This window comes from Folsomia candida, unplaced genomic scaffold (genome assembly GCF_002217175.1).
Source record: "Folsomia candida strain VU population unplaced genomic scaffold, ASM221717v1 Fcan01_Sc008, whole genome shotgun sequence".
Lineage (NCBI taxonomy): Eukaryota > Metazoa > Arthropoda > Collembola > Entomobryomorpha > Isotomidae > Folsomia > Folsomia candida.
The window spans coordinates 679,016-703,432 of record NW_019091200.1 but is presented as its reverse complement, the minus strand read 5'-3'; the positions used below and the strand labels follow the sequence as shown (position 1 = coordinate 703,432).

The 24,417-nt window shown below is 40.9% G+C and overlaps 3 protein-coding genes across 10 annotated transcripts; 1 reads left to right on the top strand and 2 right to left on the bottom strand.

Moving 5' to 3' along the window:
- The first annotated feature begins 313 nt into the window (after positions 1 to 313).
- On the top strand, positions 314 to 22,464 carry LOC110853500 (serine/threonine-protein kinase WNK2). Of its 7 annotated transcripts, none has more exons than XM_022101768.2 (24): positions 314 to 463; positions 820 to 1,904; positions 5,914 to 6,985; positions 7,083 to 7,240; positions 7,334 to 7,459; positions 7,533 to 7,721; positions 7,826 to 7,904; positions 8,003 to 8,132; positions 8,222 to 8,409; positions 8,471 to 8,588; positions 11,472 to 11,566; positions 11,667 to 11,906; positions 12,191 to 12,655; positions 12,985 to 13,680; positions 13,864 to 14,015; positions 14,078 to 14,477; positions 14,682 to 14,777; positions 14,952 to 15,502; positions 15,583 to 16,141; positions 16,240 to 16,485; positions 17,404 to 18,699; positions 19,318 to 19,430; positions 19,528 to 20,450; positions 20,526 to 22,464. In XM_022101768.2, the coding sequence occupies exons 2-24, from the start codon at positions 1,246 to 1,248 to the stop codon at positions 20,744 to 20,746; spliced, it is 8,772 nt and encodes a 2,923-aa protein (XP_021957460.1). In that variant the 5' UTR covers positions 314 to 463; positions 820 to 1,245; the 3' UTR covers positions 20,747 to 22,464. The 7 variants fall into 7 exon arrangements, with proteins under 7 accessions (XP_021957460.1, XP_021957458.1, XP_021957461.1 ...); XM_022101766.2 differs by having other exon boundaries at positions 16,945 to 18,699; XM_022101769.2 differs by lacking the exon at positions 12,191 to 12,655 and having other exon boundaries at positions 16,945 to 18,699.
- Positions 8,573 to 11,167, bottom strand: LOC110853503. 2 transcript variants are annotated; one of them, XM_022101773.2, is made up of 6 exons: positions 10,965 to 11,167; positions 10,726 to 10,887; positions 10,302 to 10,642; positions 9,890 to 10,222; positions 9,472 to 9,815; positions 8,573 to 9,396 (listed from the first exon to the last, which is right to left on the bottom strand). In XM_022101773.2, the coding sequence occupies exons 1-6, from the start codon at positions 11,150 to 11,152 to the stop codon at positions 8,647 to 8,649; spliced, it is 2,118 nt and encodes a 705-aa protein (XP_021957465.2). In that variant the 5' UTR covers positions 11,153 to 11,167; the 3' UTR covers positions 8,573 to 8,646. The 2 variants fall into 2 exon arrangements, with proteins under 2 accessions (XP_021957465.2, XP_021957466.1); XM_022101774.2 differs by lacking the exon at positions 10,965 to 11,167 and having other exon boundaries at positions 10,726 to 10,948.
- A 321-nt stretch (positions 22,465 to 22,785) lies between the features above and the next one.
- On the bottom strand, positions 22,786 to 24,384 carry LOC110853505 (high mobility group protein HMGI-C). Its single transcript, XM_022101782.2, has 3 exons — positions 24,227 to 24,384; positions 23,360 to 23,561; positions 22,786 to 23,271 (listed from the first exon to the last, which is right to left on the bottom strand). Exons 2-3 carry the CDS (start codon positions 23,555 to 23,557, stop codon positions 23,167 to 23,169), a joined length of 303 nt encoding a protein of 100 aa, XP_021957474.1. The 5' UTR covers positions 23,558 to 23,561; positions 24,227 to 24,384; the 3' UTR covers positions 22,786 to 23,166.
- Between the last annotated feature and the right edge of the window lie 33 nt (positions 24,385 to 24,417).

Genomic DNA, 24,417 nt, shown 5'->3' with positions numbered 1-24,417 from the left:
AATCCAAAAACTCCAAACATTTTTGAATCATTCAACCATTATCATTGACTGAAAATTAAGGTTGGCAATTTCGGCGCTCCGCCGCCGGGCGCGCCGCGGCGCTGACAGTTTTCTTACTCACGGCGTCGCCGTCGATATGACATTATTGGCGTGGAGCGACTATTACTACATCAATGCATAATAAATTAATAACATAAAGAAAGACCAAATTTTAATATTTTGGTTGTTTGCATGCATGCATTTCTTCAATAAAAGTGCAATATACGAACAAAGACATCCAGCGCAAAAGGGCAAAGTGAGACAGGCGACGTGGGAAGTTCAACCCATGTCTCTGGAAGGACGAAACCAAAAAAGTTGGTCAGACACCCACAATACACACAATAAAATTGATAAGACAGGGATCTGGATTGACGATAAGAGGGGGTCACGTAACCAGTAGGGACGAGACACGAGAGGAAATAAGGTAAGGGTTATCAGGATTGGGAGATGGAGGAGGAGGATAAGTGAAATACACGACTTGTGACAATGACGTGAAACGAGAGTAGCCGATTGGGAAGAGATTTAATCGATATTTTCGTAGTCCTTGTATGCCTGTCGGGTTTTTGTGTGTGTTCTTATTCTTCTATTCTCTGCTGTTCTTATTAGTGTGTGGATGGACTTGAATGTCTCGATTTGTTTAAAAGTTAGTTAGTTATACCTATACCCTAATTAATAATGGGGGTGGGGCATTTAATTGACTAATAGACAGGTTATTATGAATATTATGGGTGAGCAGGGATTGGCATTTTTTTCTTATAACTTTTAATGTGCTTGTTTTAGTTTCAGATAATTCAAACAAAGCTAGTCGGCCCTACACCCTAAATAAAGATGACGCATATTATGACTATGATTATAACTCTGACGTAATATTGGAGATCCCATATGCGGCAATGGATCTCATCCTCGCTCTGATTATCTGTGTTACAAGCATATCAATATTTATCCTCCGATCAAAATTCCAATTGAACAAGTTGACTCGAGAGTTGCGCGAGTTAAGGAAAGAACAAGCCTTTCAAACCGAACAAATCCAGCACCTACAAGAGGAACAGAGACGTCTTGCATTCCAAGTTGCACGTCTTCACCTCGCTCGAGTCCAGGAGAGGCGACACGCATAAAAAGCAAAGAAATTAAAACATCAACTGTGCCGTGCGGTGGTGTCTATTAGAGTGTGTGTGGCGACTTGATTAATATTTCCTGGTTGAGGAAATGCTGAAAAATCATTCACCATCTTCCAACCGAACCACTAACAATAATGGAGTAGAAGTCGCACTGGATAACTCCAAGAGTAATAAGAGCAAGAGTCCATCAGCAACAGCAGATACTACTTCCGCAAAGCACATAACCACTACACCCAGCTCAATTAGTACTACTACCACTAATACTGCTCCTCCTCCCTTAAACAAACCACCTGCCGCTACCCCAACCAATATCCGGCGAACGAGAGTATTCACACCAAGTAATAAACGATCTGCGAGTGCCGCCAGTGGTGGAGGAGGAGGAGGGAGAAGTCCGACACGGAGTAATTCTTCGTCTTCCTCTTCGATATCTGCGACTTCTGGAGTCTCGTCATCCAGACATTCTTGCGTCGACCGGAGACGTTCCGCTCCAACCACGGGGGCAAACAGTAGCAACGCCAACGCCGCCACGACAACGACGACGACGACTGAAGGAGGAGGTGGAGGATCAACTTTTTCTCCTTCCACCACTACCGCCATCACTACTGGAGTAGGAGGAGTAGCTACACCACCCACAACTAGCACTAGTAGTAATCGTCATCATAATTGTCAACAGGGTCATCAAAGTGGTGGTGGTGGTCAGCATCTCCATCATCAAATAAGTGCTCCTTCACCTCAATCGGGAAATCGGTAAGAGACAGCTTACCTTTTTTTACTAAATTAATTATGCATCATGATAGTCACAATAGTTTCAATCATAATCCTCATTACGTTATTTTCTTAATTATTCCATAGTTAATTAATTTAGACTGCCTCTCCAAATTTCAAATTTTAATACTGCGTAAAAAACAAGAAAATTAACTCTTGTTGTCGATTGGTTAATTAATAGTTAATATAATATTCATCTTTGGTGGGCCGAGCGTGTTCGTGGTAGAATCTAAATTATTGAAATTTTGTTATTGAAATATAAAATCCTGGATATCGGGGTATCCGTGATGAGTTTATCGTTTGATTGGTTAGTGGTGGTCCCATCATCATCAACGACACAAAATGAGCGACCTTGCATTCTTTTGGCGTGACGATGCATAATAAATTTCACTTTGCTTTTAAATAACTCACCTCACTCACTAATAGTGAGTGACTATTCAATTACTTGAAATACTATAAACGACCAAACCAATTACTCTACGAATAGAGCAGAATATAAAATAGAAATATAAAAGAGGAGATAATTCAACGTCGCAGTTTTAGCCATGGTCGTCCTGAACGTGATTGAATCGCATCATCATTAACGTTTTAATTTTCTTTAGTCATGTGCTCCTGTTTGTTTAGAAATCCGTTTACTTTGTTTTTTCTTGTCCTAGTCCAGCTGAACTCACAGTTTTTCTCCGATGTCATTTTAGCCATGACTTTGAGTACACGCCAAGCCAGAGGATGCATATACATAAATATGTGTATTTATTGGGCCCCAGTTGGTCTCGTCAATTAATCTAGTTTACCTTATTTGTTCAGTCTACATGCATTGTGCATATATACCAAAAAATCCTAAATTTTATGTCTGGCTGTGCTTTTCCATTATTTGTTAGCCTTTTAGTTGTATTATTACTTGCATTCCATTCCATCATTAAGTTCTGCTTTGTTAAAAGTGAGCACTGTCAAGTGTGAGCAGTGAGCATTTTGTTTCTGTGGCATGCAAACCATTTTCAATTTGATCATTTCATGCCATGTCAGTCGAATGTTGGATTTCGTGCAAAAAAATACGCAGTTCTGTACTTTTTCCTGACTCCAGTAATAATGAAGGTCTGGTCGATCGAGTAGTGACTACTACTATTAGTGAGTGAGTGAGTGAGTGAGTACTATGCAAATTTTGGCTGTATGTAATCTTTACATACAAAATGTAATTTTTGAATCCATTAATCTTGTCGCTCATATGCTCATCTGCGTTATAGTTTTCACAAAATTCTGCCAGTAGAAGACACGATTTTGTTAGAAATAGGAACGTAAGTTGAGTTTCTTTGCATGTTTGTATTATTCTTTTTAATGCGAAGGGAATTGTTGCAATTTCTTTTTCGTGTATCCGGCATTTCGTAGTATATCCGAGTCAAAAGTCATTCGTACAACAAAATTGTGGAAATAAAAGAGTCAAGGAATTTCCCAACACAACACAATTAAACAAATACTTGGCTCCCGTACAACAAACTACTTCTTCTACGAGTTCTTTGTTCAGTCTGTCGTATTTCTTTTCTGCAACACCAGAAAAACCGTTTTGGCAACATCTCTCCCTCTCTAAAACTTGTAGACATTTTTTGCGTCGTTGATTCTTTTTACCCGTCAGTCAGTCCCTCAGCCTCAGACTATACAGAGATCGCCTTGAACTCATCGTCGTCACATCCGATAATGATTTCCAGCCCAAATCACGTATCGTTCGTTAGCGGCTTTTTTGCAATAATAAAAAGGATGAGAGGATTTTCTGAGTAAAAATGTGATCCGACTTTTTTGTATAAATTTATTTCTGTGCGTTTTTACAACTTCATTGACTTGACATTCGACATTGGTCGCGGAAACGCAGCAAACACGTCGCCGCCGCGACGTCCTGCTCCAATTCCTTCCTTCTGGTCATACGATTTGTTTGTGATGACGACCACGTATGTATGTACGTCTTATTACGTGTCGTTTCACTTCGCTAATTGCCAACACCATCAAACGCCACCGGAAAGCAATGTCGCATGCATAAAAAAACATAACAAACATAAAAAATGTAGCAAATACAATACGCGAATGTATGTAAGATGATGAGCCGGGATGATATATACACTCTCTGACGTAAATATCTATATTTACCACCATTTCTTTGACATTGTCTTCTTATACGGCTATAATTATTGTTATGTTATGATATGTACATTCACGCCCAAAAAGTGAAGCTTCCCCACGCTACGGTAGTCGACGTAATTGTGATTTGATAAGAGATATGCCCGTCGTTTTGTTATCAAAGAGAATGATACATATCCTCCAACAAGTCGAACTCCATGTCGTACTCCTCAACTTGTACGAATAATTAATAGCACTGCAAAATGTATACTTGAACCATGGTTAAGTATCCGTCTCTGCCAGTCAGTGAGTGAGTGTCTTTTATTTTCTCTGTTCTTTAATACTCTTTCTTTCTTTCATAAAATGGTTCTCCATCCATCTCTCTATCCAAATGCATGGATTTACATTCATTGAGGAGGAGTTGAAAGGATTTACTTTAGCAACAACGCGGCGTAATGCATATTAAGATACATATCCATCCGCCAACTATGCATACAAATCGGTATCATCTCTTCTTCTGTGGGAAGAAGGACACAATATGTGTAGTACTTGCTATTTATATTTTCTGTCTTCTTTTATGCATTCGGATCTATGCGTGCTTTGAGGAGTTGGATATAATATGAGCTGATGATGATAATGATTCAATGTTAGGTTGGTTAGTTAGTTGACCAATTAACTAAGGAGCAGAGGAACCACTGTTGATTCTCTCCGCATCTTTACGATATCTGGTCGTCGTTGTCTTCCGCATTTCATTTACACACACACACACGAAAATCGCGAGTAATCTATTCTAATAAATCAATCTTCCCAACAACCGCATTATTACTGTCTTATCAGACTGAAGAGTGGTAAATAGTGTGTGTAATAAGTGCATGTCTATATTTAAATTAATGATCCCACCACCGTGATAAGACAAGGTTGTCGATAAGTGGTGGTAAGTTAGTTAACAATTGTTATCAGACCGAAGCGAGGCGTGATGTCAGATAAAGTGGTGTAATACAGTGTCATTAGTACTGATCATAACAGAGCACAGATTTGCATTTATATTAGTTTAGGAGGAGAGCTGTTTATTTAATTGCATAATAATAACGCTCATTCCAGAGTCGCATGTGAATGTGATGCATCGCGTCGATTTATTTATTACACTTCTCTACTTTGGATACTACTGTATTTTATTGGTTTTGGGATTATCCTGCTGCAAATTTTGAGGATGATCAAATTGTTATCACGTTCTGCAAGAATTGGGTTGTTAATTTGTGGAATTGAGTGGTTCATTCTAGTTTAATCTGCCAAGAGGTGCAGTGCAGCGGATTCGACGAGGTCGGTTGGACATGGTTCTCTAAGGTATTGGATAAATAAGGATGGGAAAAGCGAAATAGGCAGTTTTGTCAATTTGTTGTGTTGATTATTGCGTAAAGAAGAAGAGTTATAGTTGGCTAGAAGAGGATATAGTTAGTTAATGGTTGGTTATAGTTAGTTAGTTGGCGAGAGTCTGGTCTGGTCTGGGAATAATGGCGTGAATCTGATGGTCTGTTGCTATAATATCATGCCCCCAGCAATGCCATATGTATAATGTAATTATTACTATAATGTTGTTGTTGTTGGTTTACTTGATATGGTTTTTGGTCTGTTTAGTGAGTTTAAGTCGCTAGTTAGTTATGGCAGTAGCATCATTCACTTACTGCTATCTAGTAGCACCACTGCATCACCTCACCGTGTGTGTAACCTTCAATTAGATTGTTTTCGTCAATACATGTACCACGACGCCAACCATACAGTACACGCACCAGCTGACAATCTTAATTTCTACGGATCGCATGTAGTATTCTAAATATTATTTATAATTGGATTTCATCAACTGATTGTAAACTTTATTTTCTCTTTGCAGAAATCCAGCACTATCCAACCGGGCAAGTAGTTCCTGTACAACAAACATCGCGCCCACGGCTGTCCGTCATCAACAAAACCGGATAAGGTCGCCATCTCCTCACTCCCTCCTGTTGAGAAGACACAACACGACGACTGGAATTGAAGAGAGTAGTGGTTCGACAGGAGATATTCGTCAACCATCCCTCAGGGGTAACGGTCGTCAAACGTCGCTGGACTCGTTTCTTCCTCACAAACATAATGTGACGACGACCACGACAACGGACCATCTTCATCACTCTTCCTCTACCACGTCCGAGGGGAAAAGAACGAATGTCGACAGTGGAGGTGGAGCAGGGAAAAATAACAAGATCATCATTGAGGTCGGTGGTGATGGAAGTAGTGCAACGACCCATTCCATCATTAGCGGAGGAAAAAAATCACCAGGAGCCACCAACAAGTCGTCGACACCCATTCCTGCATCCCGCATTGTTAATACCACAAGTCAAGAACAAGATAACAACGTTGCAAATAATAACGTTCCACCTCCAACAGACGATGTCGATCTTGTCACCAGCACCCTCAAGAACGAATTATTGTTGGAATGTATTAAAGAAGAACCACGCACTTCCTCTAGGGGTAGTTCTCTAACCACCACAACGACGACTTTGTCCACTTCCAAAACTAATATTATAATGGCCACAACTACGACTGCTGAAGGGAACGTGGACGAGGAAAAGGATTCCTCTAGTACGACCAAACAAGAACCTGACGACAAAGACCCAGTCGATCCCACCACCACCACCACTCCACTACAAGATGGTAGTATAGTCCCCAGTAGTGTCATCACGACAGATGCTGCTGCCACCATCACCACTGCGACTACCACTTTGGATATCGATTCTGCCACGAAACAGGCCGCCCAACAACGCGTCCGCTCTGACACTGAGGAGGGTGAGGATGAAGCCGTCGACGTCAGCCCGGACGGACGCTATCTAAAATTCGACGAGGAAATTGGTAGAGGCAGTTTTAAAACGGTGTATCGCGGATTGGATACGCAAACCGGGGTTTCAGTGGCGTGGTGCGAGTTACAGGTGCGTTACTTAATCGATAACACTTGATGGACCGTTACAGTTTAATAAAATTAGAATTATTACAAATTTGAACTAACTTTTCGGTCTTTTATGTCAGGAGAAGAAATTGAGCAAGACTGAACGCCAGAGATTTCGCGAAGAGGCGGAAATGCTAAAAGGGCTTCAACACCCTAACATTGTCCGTTTTTATGACTATTGGGAGGTTTCTGGCACCAAAAGAAAATATATCGTACTCGTAACCGAGCTAATGACTAGGTGCATAAACCCCTCTACTTTTGTGGAAAGGAAAAAGATGTACTATTGGACTAACATGAATTACTAATATAATACATTGATTATTGCTTTCAGCGGAACACTTAAAATGTATCTGCGTCGATTTAAGAAAATTAATTTAAAAGTGCTAAAGTCCTGGTGTCGCCAAATATTGAAAGGCCTTTACTTCCTCCACTCCAGAACGCCCCCAATCATACACAGGTGTGTTTCTACCTGACTAATTTATATTAAATATTATTTGGGCTAATAATTAATGACTAACTTATTTATCCAGAGACTTGAAATGTGACAATATTTTCATTTCGGGGACCACTGGTTCCGTGAAGATTGGTGATTTGGGTCTCGCCACCCTCAAAAATCGCTCCTTTGCCAAGTCAATCATCGGCACGCCAGAGTTCATGGCGCCCGAGATGTACGAAGAGCACTATGACGAGAGTGTGGACGTGTACGCGTTTGGCATGTGGTAAGTTCCCTGGATTTATGCTTTCCATCTGAAAGTATAGTGTCATATATTTAAATTTCGTATTTAAAGTCTAACTTATGATAACTTAATTTATCGTTTGACAGCATGTTGGAGATGGCTACTTCCGAATATCCTTATTCTGAGTGCACAGGACCCGCTCAGATCTACAAGAAGGTCGTATCGGTGGGTGTAAAAATCTTTAGATAGTTGAAACTTAATAAAATTTATGTGACTTTTATAATTTGTGAATGATTTTATATTTCCGTGTATTGTTTGTATAGGGAGTCCGTCCCAATAGTTTTGAAAAAATCGAGACACCAGAAATTCGCGAAATAATTGACCAATGTATCCGCTTGAATAGAGAGGAGCGTCCGTCAGTTAAAAAATTGCTAAGTCATGAGTTCTTCGAAGGTAAGAGAACAGGATTAATAATAGTCAATTAATTCCACGCATGTCATACAATACAAGTAAATGATAATACGGCATTTCGTAAATTGCAGAAGACCCTGGACTGAAGATAGAATTAGTCAATCGAGAAGACGCTTTAAATCTGGACGCTACGAAGGTGGAATTTCGTCTCCGCGTCGTTGATCCGAAGAAGAGGAGTAATAAATACAAGGAGAATGAAGCCATTCAGTTCGAATTCGACATTGTTAACGATAATCCAGAAGAAGTGGCACAAGAAATGGTCCGTGAACATGAATAAAAATATTTGTGTAGTTAGTTGTTACTGTTTAATTGAATTCTAGGTGAAAACTGGCCTCCTCGTCGAAGAGGATAGTAAACTAGTCGGGAAGATGTTACGATCTCAAGTTGGTGGGCTGAGTCGTGAGAGGGAAGATCGTCGCAAATCGGCGGCTTTGTTGAGTGAGTTACTCAGTTTATTTCATCGTCGTTTTACGTACACAACAAATATCAACAAAATTCAATTTCTCTTATATTTCCCCAACATCGGCTCAAACTCCCAGAGCAACTTCACAAACTCACAAATCTCACCCCACGAATTAGAATCAACTAAACTAATAAACACACACTTATTAACAGAGTAACCTACATCAGAATTAGGACGAATAGGATTACGCAATCCCAACAAATAAGCAATATAGCCTGCAATTATCATTTTTGCTTCGATGGTCTTGGTCTTGATGGATTTCTCATCATCATCCTCACAGTTGGCGAGTAGGTAGCACGTCATGGTGGGAGCTTTCAGTGGGGGTGGATAAATACATAACTCCTCTGTTCTACCTAACTGTCTATCTCTCTGTTTCAGTCCCTTTATCTCTAACTCCCTACCCTTCTGTCTCTTTTCTGTTATGCGTTTGTACTCTGTAGCACCATCAGTCCCCCTCTCGTTCAGACGGACCTTGAAATCGGGGGTGTTGCTCCACCCAAAGTACCACATATTCCGACTCATGATGGTGTACAAAAAGGTCTTCCCCTTCTCCGGATGTTGTTGTGCTGCTGCTTCAGTTCCAAGAAGATACTCTCCCGGAAATGGGTACTTGACCTTCTTCCTCTCCGCCAGTGTCAAATGGCGACGAATCTTGAGCTCTATCCCCAACTCTTTCAGTCGTGCGTCGATCTCACCCTCCATTCCATAACACAAGGGGATAAAATCATCCAAATTGATGACGGGTTGAGATCCAGAGGCGAGTTTGATAAACATGCCAATGGTCTAGAAATGCATAATAGTAATGATGAAATCACAACTCATTACTCAAAATATTAGTTTCGAGACAATTTCACTAACCGATTCAAACGACAGCATCCTTAAAGCATCGCCTTCGTTGTTAAAATTGTGTCGCGATATGGATTTGGGGATTGGTCGACTTGCTAGGCCCTCCGTGGCACAATACTTTGTCCACTGCGGGTAACTGGAACATACGTAATGAAGATGCAATTCTATTTGCGCATCTTTCTTCTCACTGGACATATCCGATGCTACAGAGAATGCTGACTTAATGTGAAGAAACACCAACACGTCCGTCCGATTGTAATCAGTTACTTTCGTCACGGTATAAATCGGATCGCATTTATGTTGAACACATTTGGGGAGGGCATCACTCGAGAGAGTTTGGTTGTATTGGTAACATTCTGATTAATGAGAATGACACATTATTTAACTATATATCACAGATAGAACACATATCCACCTTAACTATGCTTACTTGGTTCCGTACAAAGTCTTGCAGCTGTATATAACAAAACTCCTCTAGAATGAATATGAGGCTTCTCCAAACATAAATGTATTAACCCAGTGGTGGGGGCCTTATGAATAATTAAAAACCATCCCGGTTTATCATCAAGTTCAACACGACCTCCTCTAAGGAAAATCTCCTGAAAGAGAACCTCCCTCTGTGCAGCGGTCAATCCCTGCTCCTCCTGGGTCAAAACAAGTTGTGGGGAGGCTTCATAAACATCGAGGTCAGGGGAAGTGGTTTCAGTCTCAGCCAGTCCAACTAACCGCAGAATCGTCTTCCTGATTTTATCCCCCCCTTCCCCTGTACAACATAGTAATGATATTATTATATAGTGTGTGCGCCAATATAATTATCATGCAAGTGGTAATTATTATACTACCTTTGACCGTTGTGCCAATTCTTCCATCCGACGAAGCCACGTATCTTATTTGGAACTCTTCAGCCAAATCCCCATCTCTATAAATAATCCCCCTCCCATCCCTGAGTCGCATCTCTTCCTCCTCCACTTCCATCTCCTCATCAACAATGTAGGACCATGGGACGGGTTGGAAAGTCTGGTCTTGACGAGCACGACTTCCGGGGGTTTCCGACTTTCTCTTCTCCTTATCCTTCGAACCAGGGGGATTTAATTCCCCTTCATCACAGTTGGGGGCTCTCGTAGTCTCCACGGCCAAATGTTTGCTAGGATCAGGGGCGGCTGTAGCAGTCTTTGCGGTGGAACTAAAAACACAAAATAAAAATATTAGAGTAAATATTAAGTACAAGTTAGTGGGGAGAGGAGGAGGAAGAAACTAAAAACTAACGGGTTAGATTTAGCAGCAGGCGTAGATGGACCGGCTTTCACTAATTTCGCCTTTTTTTCAACCACCTTCGGTGTCGTCCTCCGCCTCGTCCTCTTCTGCGTTGTGACGAAATCCTCGTCGTCCGAAAATGACTCGTCCCCCTCCATTGTTAGCCAAACCAAACTAAAGTACAAAGTGTGTGCACAAAAAATTAACTTGTTGCTGCTGCTGTGTGAGAAGTAGTAGAGAAAGAGGATTACATAAGTATGTAGTAAATTCCCACCGTGGGTGACTCGGAGAAATGTGAGTATTTCACCATGATTAATGTGAGATTATTTGTTCTCAAAAGGTACCATTGTTCTGTAGTAGACACGAAATTAGGACATGTCATTATTAAAAAGCTATTAAGTGAACGTACACACACATGTGTGCACTGTTCTGAAATCATTCATGGTGACAAAAAATGCCTCCCTTGTGCAAAATATATCAGCACATCATGTAAATGTAACACATTTACAAGTCCCCACGGATTCGCTCCTAAATCCTCCCGATACTCATTTCCATCCGGATAATTTACATGGTCAGTAGTATTACAATTTCATGATTGCTTTCTGGATCCTCGGATCGGGACTATCCATTTTCCTTTATATCTCTTCATCTGTCATCTCAAGCCATATACTTATGAAAAACTAAATGTCTTTCCACATTTATTTTAATTTGACTGCGCAATTGCCAATATGATCATGTCGTTACCTATTTTGTTTCAGATCTCCAACTGGAATCAGGCTACGTCACAATGCAGACAGGAGACCACCAACACTTGATCCACCAAGGTCAAGCCATTTATATCCAACCGCCCCAGGTAGATAAATGTTTTATCCATTTTCCACACGTGTAATGGTAAAAGAGTAATAAATGAATCTAAGTACTTGATTTACATATTTTATTGTTACTTGTAACAGCAACAGCAAATCTACACGCATCAGGGCTATCTCACCCCCGCCTTTCCCGTTGCAGGTGGACCGTTCGGTTCTCCACAGCCAAATCCCAATGGAACTCCCGTCTTTACCACCGCGTCTCCTTCGTACATTAGTGTTGGTGACCCTGGCCAATTCGCCACATTTCAGAACAGTCCCCAACTTTATGTGACTCAGCAAATTGTCACAACCACGCCAATGGCTGTCCCCATACATCCACAACAGGTATATACATAAATATAAATGGAACTTGGTTTTCTATTTTGTGCAAAAAATATAATGGCAAATGTTTCATGGTTTTGAAATTTGAGACAAAATTTTTGTGAATGCGATGCATTTATGTTGAACTCAATACTTGCAACTAAAAATAACGTACTTTTTCCTACAAACAATAGGAAATGATATATTATGATGGTATATATTTATTGGCTTGCTAAGGAAATTGTATTGTCTTGTCATGTGTGTGTGTCGCGCTATTTGTTTGTTTTTATATGTCACTCACCATTTAGATACTTGGGTCGACATCTCATCCTTCCCTCCTCCCACTCACGGGCACTTCCTCCGCTGCCGATACGCCCACATCAGAAACTATTTCACAAAAAGATCTCGACCTCGTCTCTCCACTTAGCCAGTTCCTCCTCTTGCAAGAAAGTTTTAGCCCCATCACCGTCACGGCACCAATCCCCAATGATACCATGGTAGTCACCTCTGATGCCAAGAACTATCCAGTCATGACTGAATCCGTGACGCAACCACAATTTTTTTCTGAACAACAACATCAATCAACTCTACACAATGAAAGTGACCCATCTGCCGTTGTCCCTGCTGTTGCTGCTACTGCTGCTTCAATAACTAATCATAATAATAATCCTGATAATAATAACGCTGCTAATGTTGCTGATATTGCTACGACATCGTCGGAGACACCGAGTGAAGTGCAGCAACTGCCGCCATTGGTTCTAAATTTGCAACAGGTAACGCTTTAATTTGCTGTTTGTTGGATATTATCTGATTATTATATGTCGTGTTACTTTGAATTTGTGTCAGCTTTCATTTCTGGGGTTTACAATTTTTATAATATACAAAAAATAATTACAAAGGGTTATATGGAATGGTATTTGCATGTGGGAATATATATGTCTTTTATGCAAGAGGGGATTAGTTTGTTATTTTATTTAATACTGTTGATTTGATTTTTATTTTGTTTCTGTTTATTTTTTGTTCTCGGTTTTGTCTTGGATTTGTCTTGTCATTGTTGATTGACTGACTGACACACTCACTTACGCATCTTTCCCCTCGTCAGAATACGTTCATACCCCCCACCAACGTCTTAACCAACCCTCCTGGTACGACCCCTACGACCAACTTAGTCATTCCCGTCCCTACGCAAACTCCCGCATGCAACTCATCAGTACCTGTCTTATTTGGAGGACCACAACAGTCTGCCAATACCGTCGTCGCCAGTGATTCCTCTTTGATTCCATTTCTTGCCGCACCTCCAGAAGGAAGAAGTAAAACGCCACAACCAGGAACATTGCCAAATAGTTGTGACCCTACCATAATCCAGCAAAAAGAAGCCACACCACCACAAGATCTCCCTCCTCTTCCTCCTTCTGCACCCACTATCCAAGTCCAAGAACAAGATCCCACCTTGGTCCCTTCACAAACTCCAGCCGCTCTACTAGTTCCTCCCTCAACGTCCTCCTCGGAAAATAGTCGTCGTCCCTCAACCATCATGTTGGGCGAACTCAGTGAAGACGCCCAACGTCTCAACAGCGAACTTGTCTCTGTATTTTTGGACGGAAATAGACGGGACTCGGTCGTCTCCATACCCACATCCGTCGTAGGTGGTGGTGATCGGTGTGGGATGGGTGGCGGATTGAGTGAGGAGGACTTTAGCAATTCCAACTCGAATTCGTCGACCCATACGAGTAGTCATATTTCCCCCTCCGCTGTAAAACCCAGAGAAAAATCATCCCCAACCGGAATCAAGCTACAAGTATTGCGACCACACGATATTAATCTTTTCAGTTTTATTTTTCCTCATTTTATTTTCCTTTATTTCATTATGCACATTTTTGCAGGCAGAATTCTTGTAACACTATCTGTTTAAAAAATATATAACAGATTTTATTAGAAGATTTTCTAATTTTGATTTTTTTTGTCTAACCATATTTTTCAGCTGGATATTGCAACGGCCCAGAGATTTCAACAACAGCAAATTGATGCCATGATAGCATCTGGAATGCCGGCCGGAATACCACAATCCGCACCGTGCATGGGGGATCAACAGCATCTGCTCAATCAAGAGCAAACCATGCCCCATGCAGAAAGGTAGTACCAAAAGTCATCAAGATTTGTACTTTAAATATTCTTAAAAATATCCATGTTATTAGCATGATGACCGACCTGAGCTCTACCGACCCTGCCGAAACTGAACGCCGTGCCGAGAAGAAGAAGCTTGTCCGTCGTCGCAAAACTGGGGATAAAGGTCCCAAACTAACGCTCCTCAGCGTCAACGGAACTGTGGTTGAATGTCAGTTAGAGACAGGAAAGCAGAAAACTGTCACGTTCAAGTTCGACTGTGAGGACCTCGTTCCATCAGACGTGGCAAAAAATTTGGTGGCGGAAAATCTACTGTCAGACTCCCACCTGGAAACGTTTGTCGAAATGGTGGAGGATATCATGCATCAAGTGAGGGCGAAACCTGGCACCATGCCCGTGGTGAGACATCCCATGGACAAAGCACTGGCCCACTCCGACGGAGGGTTGGACGGTGGCGAAATGCAGTTCAAGGTAGCAAAAAATTTAAGATTTGATATTTACAAGTTATATTTATATGCTCTCCGACTGGGTCTGAGTGAATGATTTACACTTAATTGATTTGATTGTGATGATAACGATGATATGTATGAGCGTGGTGTGTGATAAGCAAGACTAACTGGTGTTTATATATATTGCCACTTTTTCTCTCTTTTTCTCCCTAAATTGCAACACAAGCTTTCGGAAGGGATTCCTTTGGGTTGTCTGCGAGAAGAGGAGTACGAGATGTCATTTGACCAAAATGACTCCCCCGACTCGTCCCTATGTTTGCAGGTTGAATAAATTTCTGTCAGAAAATGTCTTATTGGTTCTGTGCTTGCATACTTGGTGTACCTTGTTTTTTTGGTTTATTTTCTATTATACTCGAATTATTAGTTGTAGCCTTATGTAATTTCTATTTTAGTTTTTGATAGATTTTCTTAAAATAATTGTAAACTGTTTATGCAGCATCCTCAACCTTTACAACAAGCACCTGCCACTGCGCCAGTGATCTCTTCATCAAATGCTTCCTCTGGATCCCGATTCAAAGTCACTCCCGTGAAAGAAGAGTCTCCTGCACCGGATGACGCATCACTAGCTTCTCAACTCCAGTTCATGACTAATCAGCCGAACAATGCTCCTTTGGAACACCACGAACATGCCCCATTCCCAAGTTACGGTCAAAACCAAGGACAACCTTACAATGCGGTAGATGGGCCATCATCATTGCAGCCTCAAATTGAACAGCAATCTCAATCTCAACCACAGCAGTTGCAACAACAACAACAGCAGACCCAACAACATCAAATTCCATCTGAAGGAATTCAAAGTGGTAGAAACCAACACCCTGGCTTCTCTCAGTCCGACTATCATCCAACAATGCCTCAAAATTTCCCTCATTTCCTGGAAAATTTTGAAAACTCTTTACAAGGCACGCCAGAAATGACACTGATTACGGGAGGTGATTCTAAAAGAGGAATGCTGCAGCAAGCTTCTCTCGACAAGGATAAGCCGGATAGGTGAGCCAATAATTTAGCATATTAGGTTAGACTAATTATGATAGCATAAATAGCTGACACTCTAATTTCTTGTGGCACAGCGGTCCCTTCACTTTTGAAGATCTTCAACAAAAGCTGCAAATGGTGACACATCCGCCTACTCAAGCTTCCACGGCATCCACGAACGTCCCGTCCGGTGGAGATAACCCTGCAAATGTAAATGTTGGTGGGACTGAACCTTCTCCTAGTAATCAGGGTGGACTCACATCAGAAGATAACAACACTGCTGGTGGTGGTGGCGTTGCCGAGAACAAACCACTCCTCGAGGTCAAATCTATTCGTCGCGGCAGATTCAGCGTTGTGACTCACAAGCCGGAAGAGATCGAGGAGGTCGTTCCCCTCATTGAGATGGGTCATCCCCTGCCAGATATGATTGGTCAGGAGGCGTATGCTACCCAATCTAACGCGATGGGAGGAGGAGGAGGCTCCGGGAGTGAAATGTATTTTGGTCAACACCTCAATCTTGGCCATCTGAACCACCCACAATATTTCCACCAGCAACCTCACCACTTTCATCCCCATCATCAGTACATGACACCACTTGGGCAAGGGGGTTATCTTCCGCCAGGCTCTTATTCGCCTGGGCCACCTCAAGGACAGGTGCGATGAGTTATTATCAATGTACCTCTGGTCGTATAGTTTAGAAATTCCACATGTTGTCTTCATGATGATTTCATATTTTGTTGTATGTGTTACAGATAATGCTGGATAATCGGAATCCGGCCCATCAAGACATACTTCTCCAGCAGCAGCAGCAACAACAGCAGCAACAACAACAACAACAGCAGCAGCAACAGCAACAGAATATGTACTGTCCTTCCTCGGACCAGCAACCTCCCCACCTAGATTCTGCGGCTGGGGGTGTACCATCCTCCTCCGAACTACAGTACTTGGAGTCGAATCGACCTTCGTCCTCCCTCTCAACTGGTGCTCCGAGCACTCAGGTAACAAACTATTTAATTAGACTTGTGTGGCTCTTGTTGGTTTGTGTGTTCAGACGAGATCAGTCAGAGTCTGGTCATCAGACGAAATCCATATTACATGTTATACGTAATACCTGTGAAAAATATTGGATGGTTGATCTCTCGATTATTATTTATGTGTCGCCTTCACTATTCCTGAACTTATTGTTGGACATTTATTTGCGCACAATCTTATTTATAATGCAGTATTTTTTTTTACTGTGAACACTTTTGCATGCAGTTGGTTTGATGGTTTATTAATTTTCCAATTTATTTTTCCAATTTTTAACAAACACGAAAATGTTGACAATATTTCTGAAGTTGACGCGGACTTTTCTTAAAGAAATCAGAGATTTCAAAATTTATATTATTATTATCGTACTTGTCGCATCAGCCACAATATTGTCGACATTTTCACCTAACAATTCAATTCTTCATTAGACCACTACTACTGGTTTCATGATGCCATCTTCTTCGTCACCTCTCATGTTTCCTGCTCCTACTCTAATACCTTATCTGCCCACGGGCTCTTCTTGGTCATCGCCAACAAACTTTGCACGTCCCCCTCCTCCGCACCCGATGATGTACAACACTGGGGGACCACAAAATTATTACGGTAGTGGTGGTGGGACAATAATATCCATCCCATACTATGCACCGGACACTACTATTAATACTAGTAATAATAGCAACTCTTCGACACCACGTCGCCGAAAAATCTCGGTAATTCAACGCCCCCACGCTTTACAACTCCAACTCGCTGTCGACAATCGTAAAAATGACGAGAGCAACATTACGGGTGGTAATGATGACAATAATGATTCTACAAAACCGACTCCTGACCAACAAGCACCTCCCGATATGTCATCCACCACTACAAGTGCACCTCCCACTTCACAGATCACTGACGACGATGGATTCCCCTCTGCGAAACGTTCCGGCTCATTCTCCTCCCTCCTTCTCGAGCAGAGTAAACGACGGAATGCTGCCTCCTCCGACCTCCCCTCTAAACTTTGTGAAATTTTCGCCTCCGGAGCCTACCGTCGACCCCAAAACCTCACCGCGATGAAATCCCTCACAAAGTCGTGTGCCGATCTGCGCCGCACGGATTCAAGTTCGTCCCCCTCTCTGCCAACCTCGCCCTTGAGCAAGGCACCACCCGCCTCACAGTTCATCTCGGTTCCCACTTCCTCCTCGTCATCTCCGTCCAAAGGGGAGCCTTCCATTGTGAGCACCTCGGCACCGGACAGATACCCGAAACTGTACCCACTTTCCCCCGACTATTTAGAAGAGGATGACATTCTCCTTGAGAAACAACATTACCAAACTATCCACTGCTGTGCGACGATGTCAAGTAGTCCAAATAGGTCCAGTCTCATGTCTCCGCCACCACGTCGCCGTCACAACGTGTTTCAACCAAGCAATAGACCGTCCCCACTTTTGAGCAGGAAATCCAATGAGACGCAGTACGTTGCTAAAAACGACCAAAGTTCCATGTCCGATTCGGACGACGAGTATTTCCAACACCAGTTAAAAGTGTCTCCTATTAAAACGAGTCCCACGAAGCCGCCTGTCTTGCCGTCCTCCGCCCTACGAGACGATCCCACCCTTCTGCTAAAAACCAAGTTGAAACAGACCCACTCACTCGTAAATCTCCCTGCTAATGTGCAAAAAGAAGCAGCGTCAGTTAATAAATTATTGTCTCCCCCACAACAACCGTCTACACCTTCGACTGCTAATTTCGGGTTAGGCAGTGGTCCTTGGATTGACCCCGTGTACCACACTGTGCATGGATTGGCATCCCCTTCCCGAAGTGGTGGTGGTAGTGCTGGGAACTTTGGCCCCTTTGGAAAACAATATTCTAGTCATAATAATAGCAATAGTTCTCGAATGATGACAATGATGCCGATGATGAATAGTGAGTGGGAGTATGACTTTGATGGCACTGGAGGGATTGACGAGGGATGTTATGACGGGGATTACAATGCTGACCCAGGGTTCCGTGGGTTTCCGGGATATGGGACGTATTACAATAATAATAACAATAGTCGAAGGGCAGGTTCTCCCTCTGGGTCATCGAGCGGATATAAGACCATGTACCCCTCCACTGCGTATAATGATCCAGGGCTGATGAAATTTCTTAAGGAAAGGGACAGGGAGCGAGTTTCGTACTCCACAATGGACTACCAGAATATGGTAAGGCGATAGAAAGACTGAAGGGGTGATAGTGATTACTTTTAACCAATATAGCTATGGGCGGGCTAGAAATTGGTGGGGGTAGCCAGATGAATAATTAATTGTCGAAAATATGTATAAAGACGACAGCTTATTTGGTCCGTCGCATTTAGCGATAGTGTCATCGTCGTGACCTTTAGTGGTCATTGTGTAGATCTTTTAATTAATAGTTTAATAAATGCATCGTTTAACAAAAATACCGAGTCATGTAGCAAAGAATGAACCAACGTCGTAATCGTCAACTTCGTCGCCCCAGCCAAAGTTCCTCTTCCCCTCTGATTATGATGTACTACTACTTATCACATTTTAAAACTTATCTTTCTTTTTGTATTTTCTTTTTTGTTGGTTGAAATTCTTCTCGTTCTTCTTTATTATTTTGTTGGACAATTTATATGTATATTTATACATATTATTTCCGCTTTTCATGTTGTGGTAGTGTAGTATTTAGTATATGAATTAGCTTGTAATCGGGCTTTATATATTTTAATTTAATTAATGCTATTTATTAATAATAATACTCATTAAGCTGTAAAAAAATGTCGACTAAATTTTGTGTCATTAAATGAATTGGATTTACAGTATGATGACGACAATTCTGCACCAACCGGTGGTGGTCCATCTGGAGAAGGAACTGGAAGACCGAAACGCAGATCGTATGAAAATGATCCCGAGTACCAAGAATTGTTGGGAAAGTGAGTATTTATTTATTTATTTATCCAGTGTGTATATGACTCACTTGATATTGTACGTATGATTTTTATGATATAATTTTTGTTACTCGTGTTTCAGGCATAAATTGGAAGAAGAAGAAATGCGTCGAAAACATCGTGTAGAATTTGACATATTTTTAAAACGACGTAAAGCGAGAATAGCAGCTGCGGCTGCAGCTGCTGCAGCATCGCAAAATCAAGCAAGTGTTCAACAGCAGCAACAATTACAACAACAATCTTATCTGGCTCATCAACAATACTTCCAAGCACAACAACAAGCCGCTATGGCTGCGGCACAGTTGATGGCTCAACAACAACAACAGCAATACGGTAGTGGTGGGCCTCGACTTCCTGGACCAGGAATGATGCAGGTTCAGCAACCACCTCAGCAAGGAAACAACGACCAGTTTCAGCAACATCTCGCTCGATATGCGGCCATGGCCCAGTTGGCGTTACAGCAACAGCAGCAACAACAGAATTATCCAATGCAGCAACAACAAGGTCAACCAGGTCCTAATTTAACCCTCCCCCTCGGCCTATCCGTCAATTATCAGGAACATTTGCAGAATATGGTGAATTACGGTGGTGGCGGTGAGGTTGGTGGGCACAGCGTGTCGCCATCCCCTTCCATCTCTCCTGGACCCGTAGCCATGTCTCCCGTACCGTATAACGAACATTCCAATAGTACAGGACAACAGATATCAACACAACCGGAGGGTCATACTACCAATGTTGTCATGGACAGTCCAGAAATTAGCGCTAAAAGTGGTCCCGGTTCATCTCCAGATACTCCGACGAGAAATTTGGGAGGAGGAGGAGGTGGTCAAATAATGGAAATGCAATCCGGCGGTGGTGGCGGATCTCCGTACGGATTCGTTTCTTCGCCCTATGGGGCTTTTAGACCAGTAATTTCTGCCTCGAATCCTTCCAATCAAATGCCTCAGTATCATCACCCTGCCGCCTTTGCAAGCTATTACCTTCAGCCTCACCACACTTTCATGGGTTTGTTAAAATAAAATAGTTAATTTTGCCTTGATTTTGAATTTCTGAACATGGATCTGTCTTTTTGTGTTTTAGGCATGCAACCATTCATGCAACAGGGCATGAGGTATGTGACTCCGGCCGGCATGATGTTCCCTGGACCTCCTCCCGCCGGTGGTCAATGGGTTTTTGGAAATAATCCTCCACGGAGTGCTGGAAGTTCTATGAATTTAAATTATGGGCCACCCCTACAACAACAGCAGCAGCCAGCGAGTGGCAGTCCTTCCTCTCACAATCCACAACAGCAACAACAATAGACCTGGCCATCGTCCTCGCATTATCCTATGCTCGCCTTTTAATACTATAATAATTGTACATTAATAATTGTATTTGGTCCTCCTCCTAGTCAAGCCAGTTATAAGTGTTGTACTAAATATTTAGTTTGCTAAATTGGACAGCAGATTTGTACTTCCTGTGATGAACTACATAATTTTTGTATAGCAGTTCATTTTTGCCTAATTAATTTGCATGCACTTTAGTTTGCATAAAAAATGAACGAAATTCAATGAACGATCAAATCAGAATCAAAGCTATTTGCATTGTCAAATTAAGTAGTACTTATTCAGTTAACTAATTATTATGATGACGGCAACGCAGCGCATAAAATAAAATCGCATTTCAATCATGCAAGAAACTTGTAAAATTATGACATACTCGCTTCGTCGATCGATAGCTAAAAAGCTAAGACTAACTGACTGGATTGAATCTTGATAAATATTTTGTGCTACTAACTAATACATAATTTATAAAATAATTACTGTGTCCCTAAACAAGCTGCATAGTTTTAAACTTATACTTAGTAATGCTTATTAGTTCGAAAACGTTGAAAACATAGTGTTCAGTAGAAAGTCGTTTTACACCATCATGAAAACGAATCAAAGCATGTTACACATAATTATAGCAACCCATGTGTATTAATAATTGTTGTACGATTGACCAACCAAGCAAGTTTGTGTGCAGTTTGCTGATAAAAACTATAAAAAGTACTTTTGTAACTTTAAGAAAAAGTAACGTCTTATCGACTGATATCATTTACGGATTGTATATGTTCAAGTACGAACAATTGGTGAACACCACGGAGAACTTAAAAGTTAAATCGTACATGTGACGAAAATTTTTACGATATAATATGATTTTAATTAGTTTGATGATTATAATTTAGCCAATTGATTGAATTTCTATATATTCATGGACGTGTGTATGTAAATGAATTGCTTCTTGCGTTACGATACTCTCTCTAGTCTCTAATTATTAATAATATCAGTGATGCCTACTTGATTGTATAATTACATTTAAAATATTGCCGTAATTTAAATTATGTTTGTGCATTTCATGGAATTGGTGATGCACATGAATTTAATTATTATTCTATTTACTTTAACAATTATTTACGTGCCTGCAAGAAAAAGAATCTCGAATTTTACTATTTATTATGATTTTCAAATATCAATTAGATTCATTCTTATCATTTTATTAAGTATTTCGATACATATTTAGCTTATTATCCTAATAATTTTACACATGCAAAATCTTATAATTGTAAAATCTTTAAATATGATTTAATTTCTTTAAAAAAACTTTGTCCACTTTGACATTTGTGATGCTAGAATGCTATCTTCGCATGGATTAATTTACCTTAAAAATAATAATCATGCCATGTAAAATTTCTTTACACATTTTGTATACGTGGCTTTTTGGGCGCCAGATTGCTATCATTGGTTTAGTTTAATTTAATTATCTAATTGATTTGAATAATTAATTATTAAAAAATATTCCTAAAGAACGAAGTGAAAATTTGTCGCCATCTTCGCCACACACAGAGATACATACATCCGCCTCACATATTGCTACGCCTGAGAGGTAAAAGTCGTGTAAAGAATTTTTTAAATGTAGTCAACTAACTTTTAATTAGTTAATTGCTTGAAAATGATGGCAATTCAGAAAACATTAAATAAATGCAAAGACTGATGATGAATATGATGAGAAAGGACATTTATGACTATGATTGTGAACTTTTGGCATAAATATATGATTACCAACCAATTTCATAATGCATGTCGTAAAAAAATATACATACCCAGAATTTTTCAAGCCTCCACACACGACACAAATTCTTTTATTGCAGATGAAATGGTAATATAATAATTTCGTGTTTTTAATCAATCATAATAATAAATCAATTTTACGTAATGGGTGTTAGGCTTCGATACAATAAAAATTAGAGGGCTGACGTAATTTTCAAAAATTTTAAGTAAATTCATAGAATAAATAATAGCAATATCGATAATTAAGAAAATTTGGATTTTAAAGGGCACACATTCTTTTATTCAAGATGAAATCTCAAGTTCACATTCAAAAGATGTAAAATATTTTTTTTCTAAATTGAGACAACAAAGTATATAATCAACGCGTATAATAAAGAACTAGTTGTTGTGTCGTCTTGTACTGTAAAATGTAGTAACAATGTTGTTGTTTGAAAATAACAACCTAATAATTAGTTCATTTTTGGCTAAAATCGTTTCATCTTCTTGTTCGACTAACAATTCAAAGAATAGTGACGGTAAAGTTGTTTATAATTATCATCTAATAATAATAATAATAACAGTAATAATTAATAAAAAGTACAAATTAACTACGGGGTAAGTCAAGTAAAGGACTTGTTTTCTCGAGTAGTAGTTTAATCGCTGCCTGGCTCATCAGCCCCGCTGGACTGGTCCTTTTCCTCTTCAGCTGGTGCCTTCTTGGCTGGGCGACCTCGACCGCGACCCCCACCGGTGGAAGCCTGTACCCAAACAATTAGCAACATAATTAGTAACGAGTTATTGATTACTCAAAAATCACAAATTAATTTAATGCGTGAGTGTCTTTACCTTCTTAGCCTTTCCCTTTCCTTTCTTCCCCTTTGGTCGGCCTCTGCCCCTCTTTGCTGGAGAACCACCACCTTCCCCATCAGCCTTGGCTGGTGCCTTCCTCTTTTCCGCCTTGGGTACGGCTGCTTTCACCTCCTTTGTTACTGCGGCGGCACGACCTGGTCGTCCTCGCTTCTTGGGCTCTGCTTCATCAGCCATGTTTCTGTTAATGGACAAAAAATTAAATAAAATTAATAATTAAAAAAATGCGCTAACGATGAATGCATATCAATATATCATTAAGGGTGGGTGTGGTTATCGTATATCATCGCTTAATACAACGTTTTTACTGCATGTCAGGACACTACCATCGTGGGGACAATGTGAGACAACTCGAACTTATTTTATGCATGAGACAAAGTAAAAGAAGACGGAACAAGAAGTCGTCATTTAGTTTGCGAGAGAGAGAAGCCAAAAGCTCCAACAACCGACCGACTGCTACTCGACTACTTCTCTCGCTTCACTCTTCAATGCTATTCCTGCCTGCCTTGCTCTCACCCATAAAATAAAAACAACCAAAATGCCTTCCCTCCACTCGCTCGCTTCTCCTCTCCCAAAAAACTCAAACTTTCCGAATTTTTCCTGCCCCACCCAAAAATCGGACCGACTCCGGATAAAAAGCCCTCTACTCTCCAAGAGTTGTCCTACATGATGCATATTTTTAATAATTTTTACCCCCACTCCTTCCCCTATTAAAAATGGGGGGAGTGGCCATGTGCGTAATTTCGTCTTTTTTCTCGTCTCAAGATTCGAAACCGGCCGGAAAAATTGTGCCCGTTGCGGCGTTGGGGGAAATAAGTATGGGTTTGAGGGGGTGTGAGGACTTACCTTAGTGAAAAGTAGGTGAGGATGTGTCGAGAAGATATCGAGTGGAGGAGTGGTTGTGTAAAATGTCGTTGAAAATGACACGTCAAGTTTCCTTCTTCCTGCCCGGTCGAGGTTCAGCTTGAGACTGAGCTTGGATTTGGTTTGGCGTCCGCTATTGATCGAACGACTTGCTTGCTTTGCTTGCTAAAAGG

Bases quoted from the DNA above. Each gene is read 5' to 3' on its own strand.
- LOC110853500 (XM_022101766.2), top strand. From the start codon at position 1,246: ATGCTGAAAAATCATTCACCATCTTCCAACCGAACCACTAACAATAAT. The intron at 8,589-11,471 runs GTGAGTTACTCA...ATTTTGTTTCAG, and splicing joins CAAATCGGCGGCTTTGTTGA to ATCTCCAACTGGAATCAGGC. The intron at 11,567-11,666 runs GTAGATAAATGT...TACTTGTAACAG, and splicing joins TTTATATCCAACCGCCCCAG to CAACAGCAAATCTACACGCA.
- LOC110853503 (XM_022101773.2), bottom strand. From the start codon at position 11,152: ATGATTTCAGAACAGTGCACACATGTGTGTGTACGTTCACTTAATAGC. The intron at 10,223-10,301 runs GTAGTATAATAA...TATGTTGTACAG, and splicing joins AATTGGCACAACGGTCAAAG to GGGAAGGGGGGGATAAAATC. The intron at 9,816-9,889 runs GTAAGCATAGTT...CTCATTAATCAG, and splicing joins AAGACTTTGTACGGAACCAA to AATGTTACCAATACAACCAA.
- LOC110853505 (XM_022101782.2), bottom strand. From the start codon at position 23,557: ATGGCTGATGAAGCAGAGCCCAAGAAGCGAGGACGACCAGGTCGTGCC. The intron at 23,272-23,359 runs GTAAAGACACTC...GTTTGGGTACAG, and splicing joins GAAAGGGAAAGGCTAAGAAG to GCTTCCACCGGTGGGGGTCG.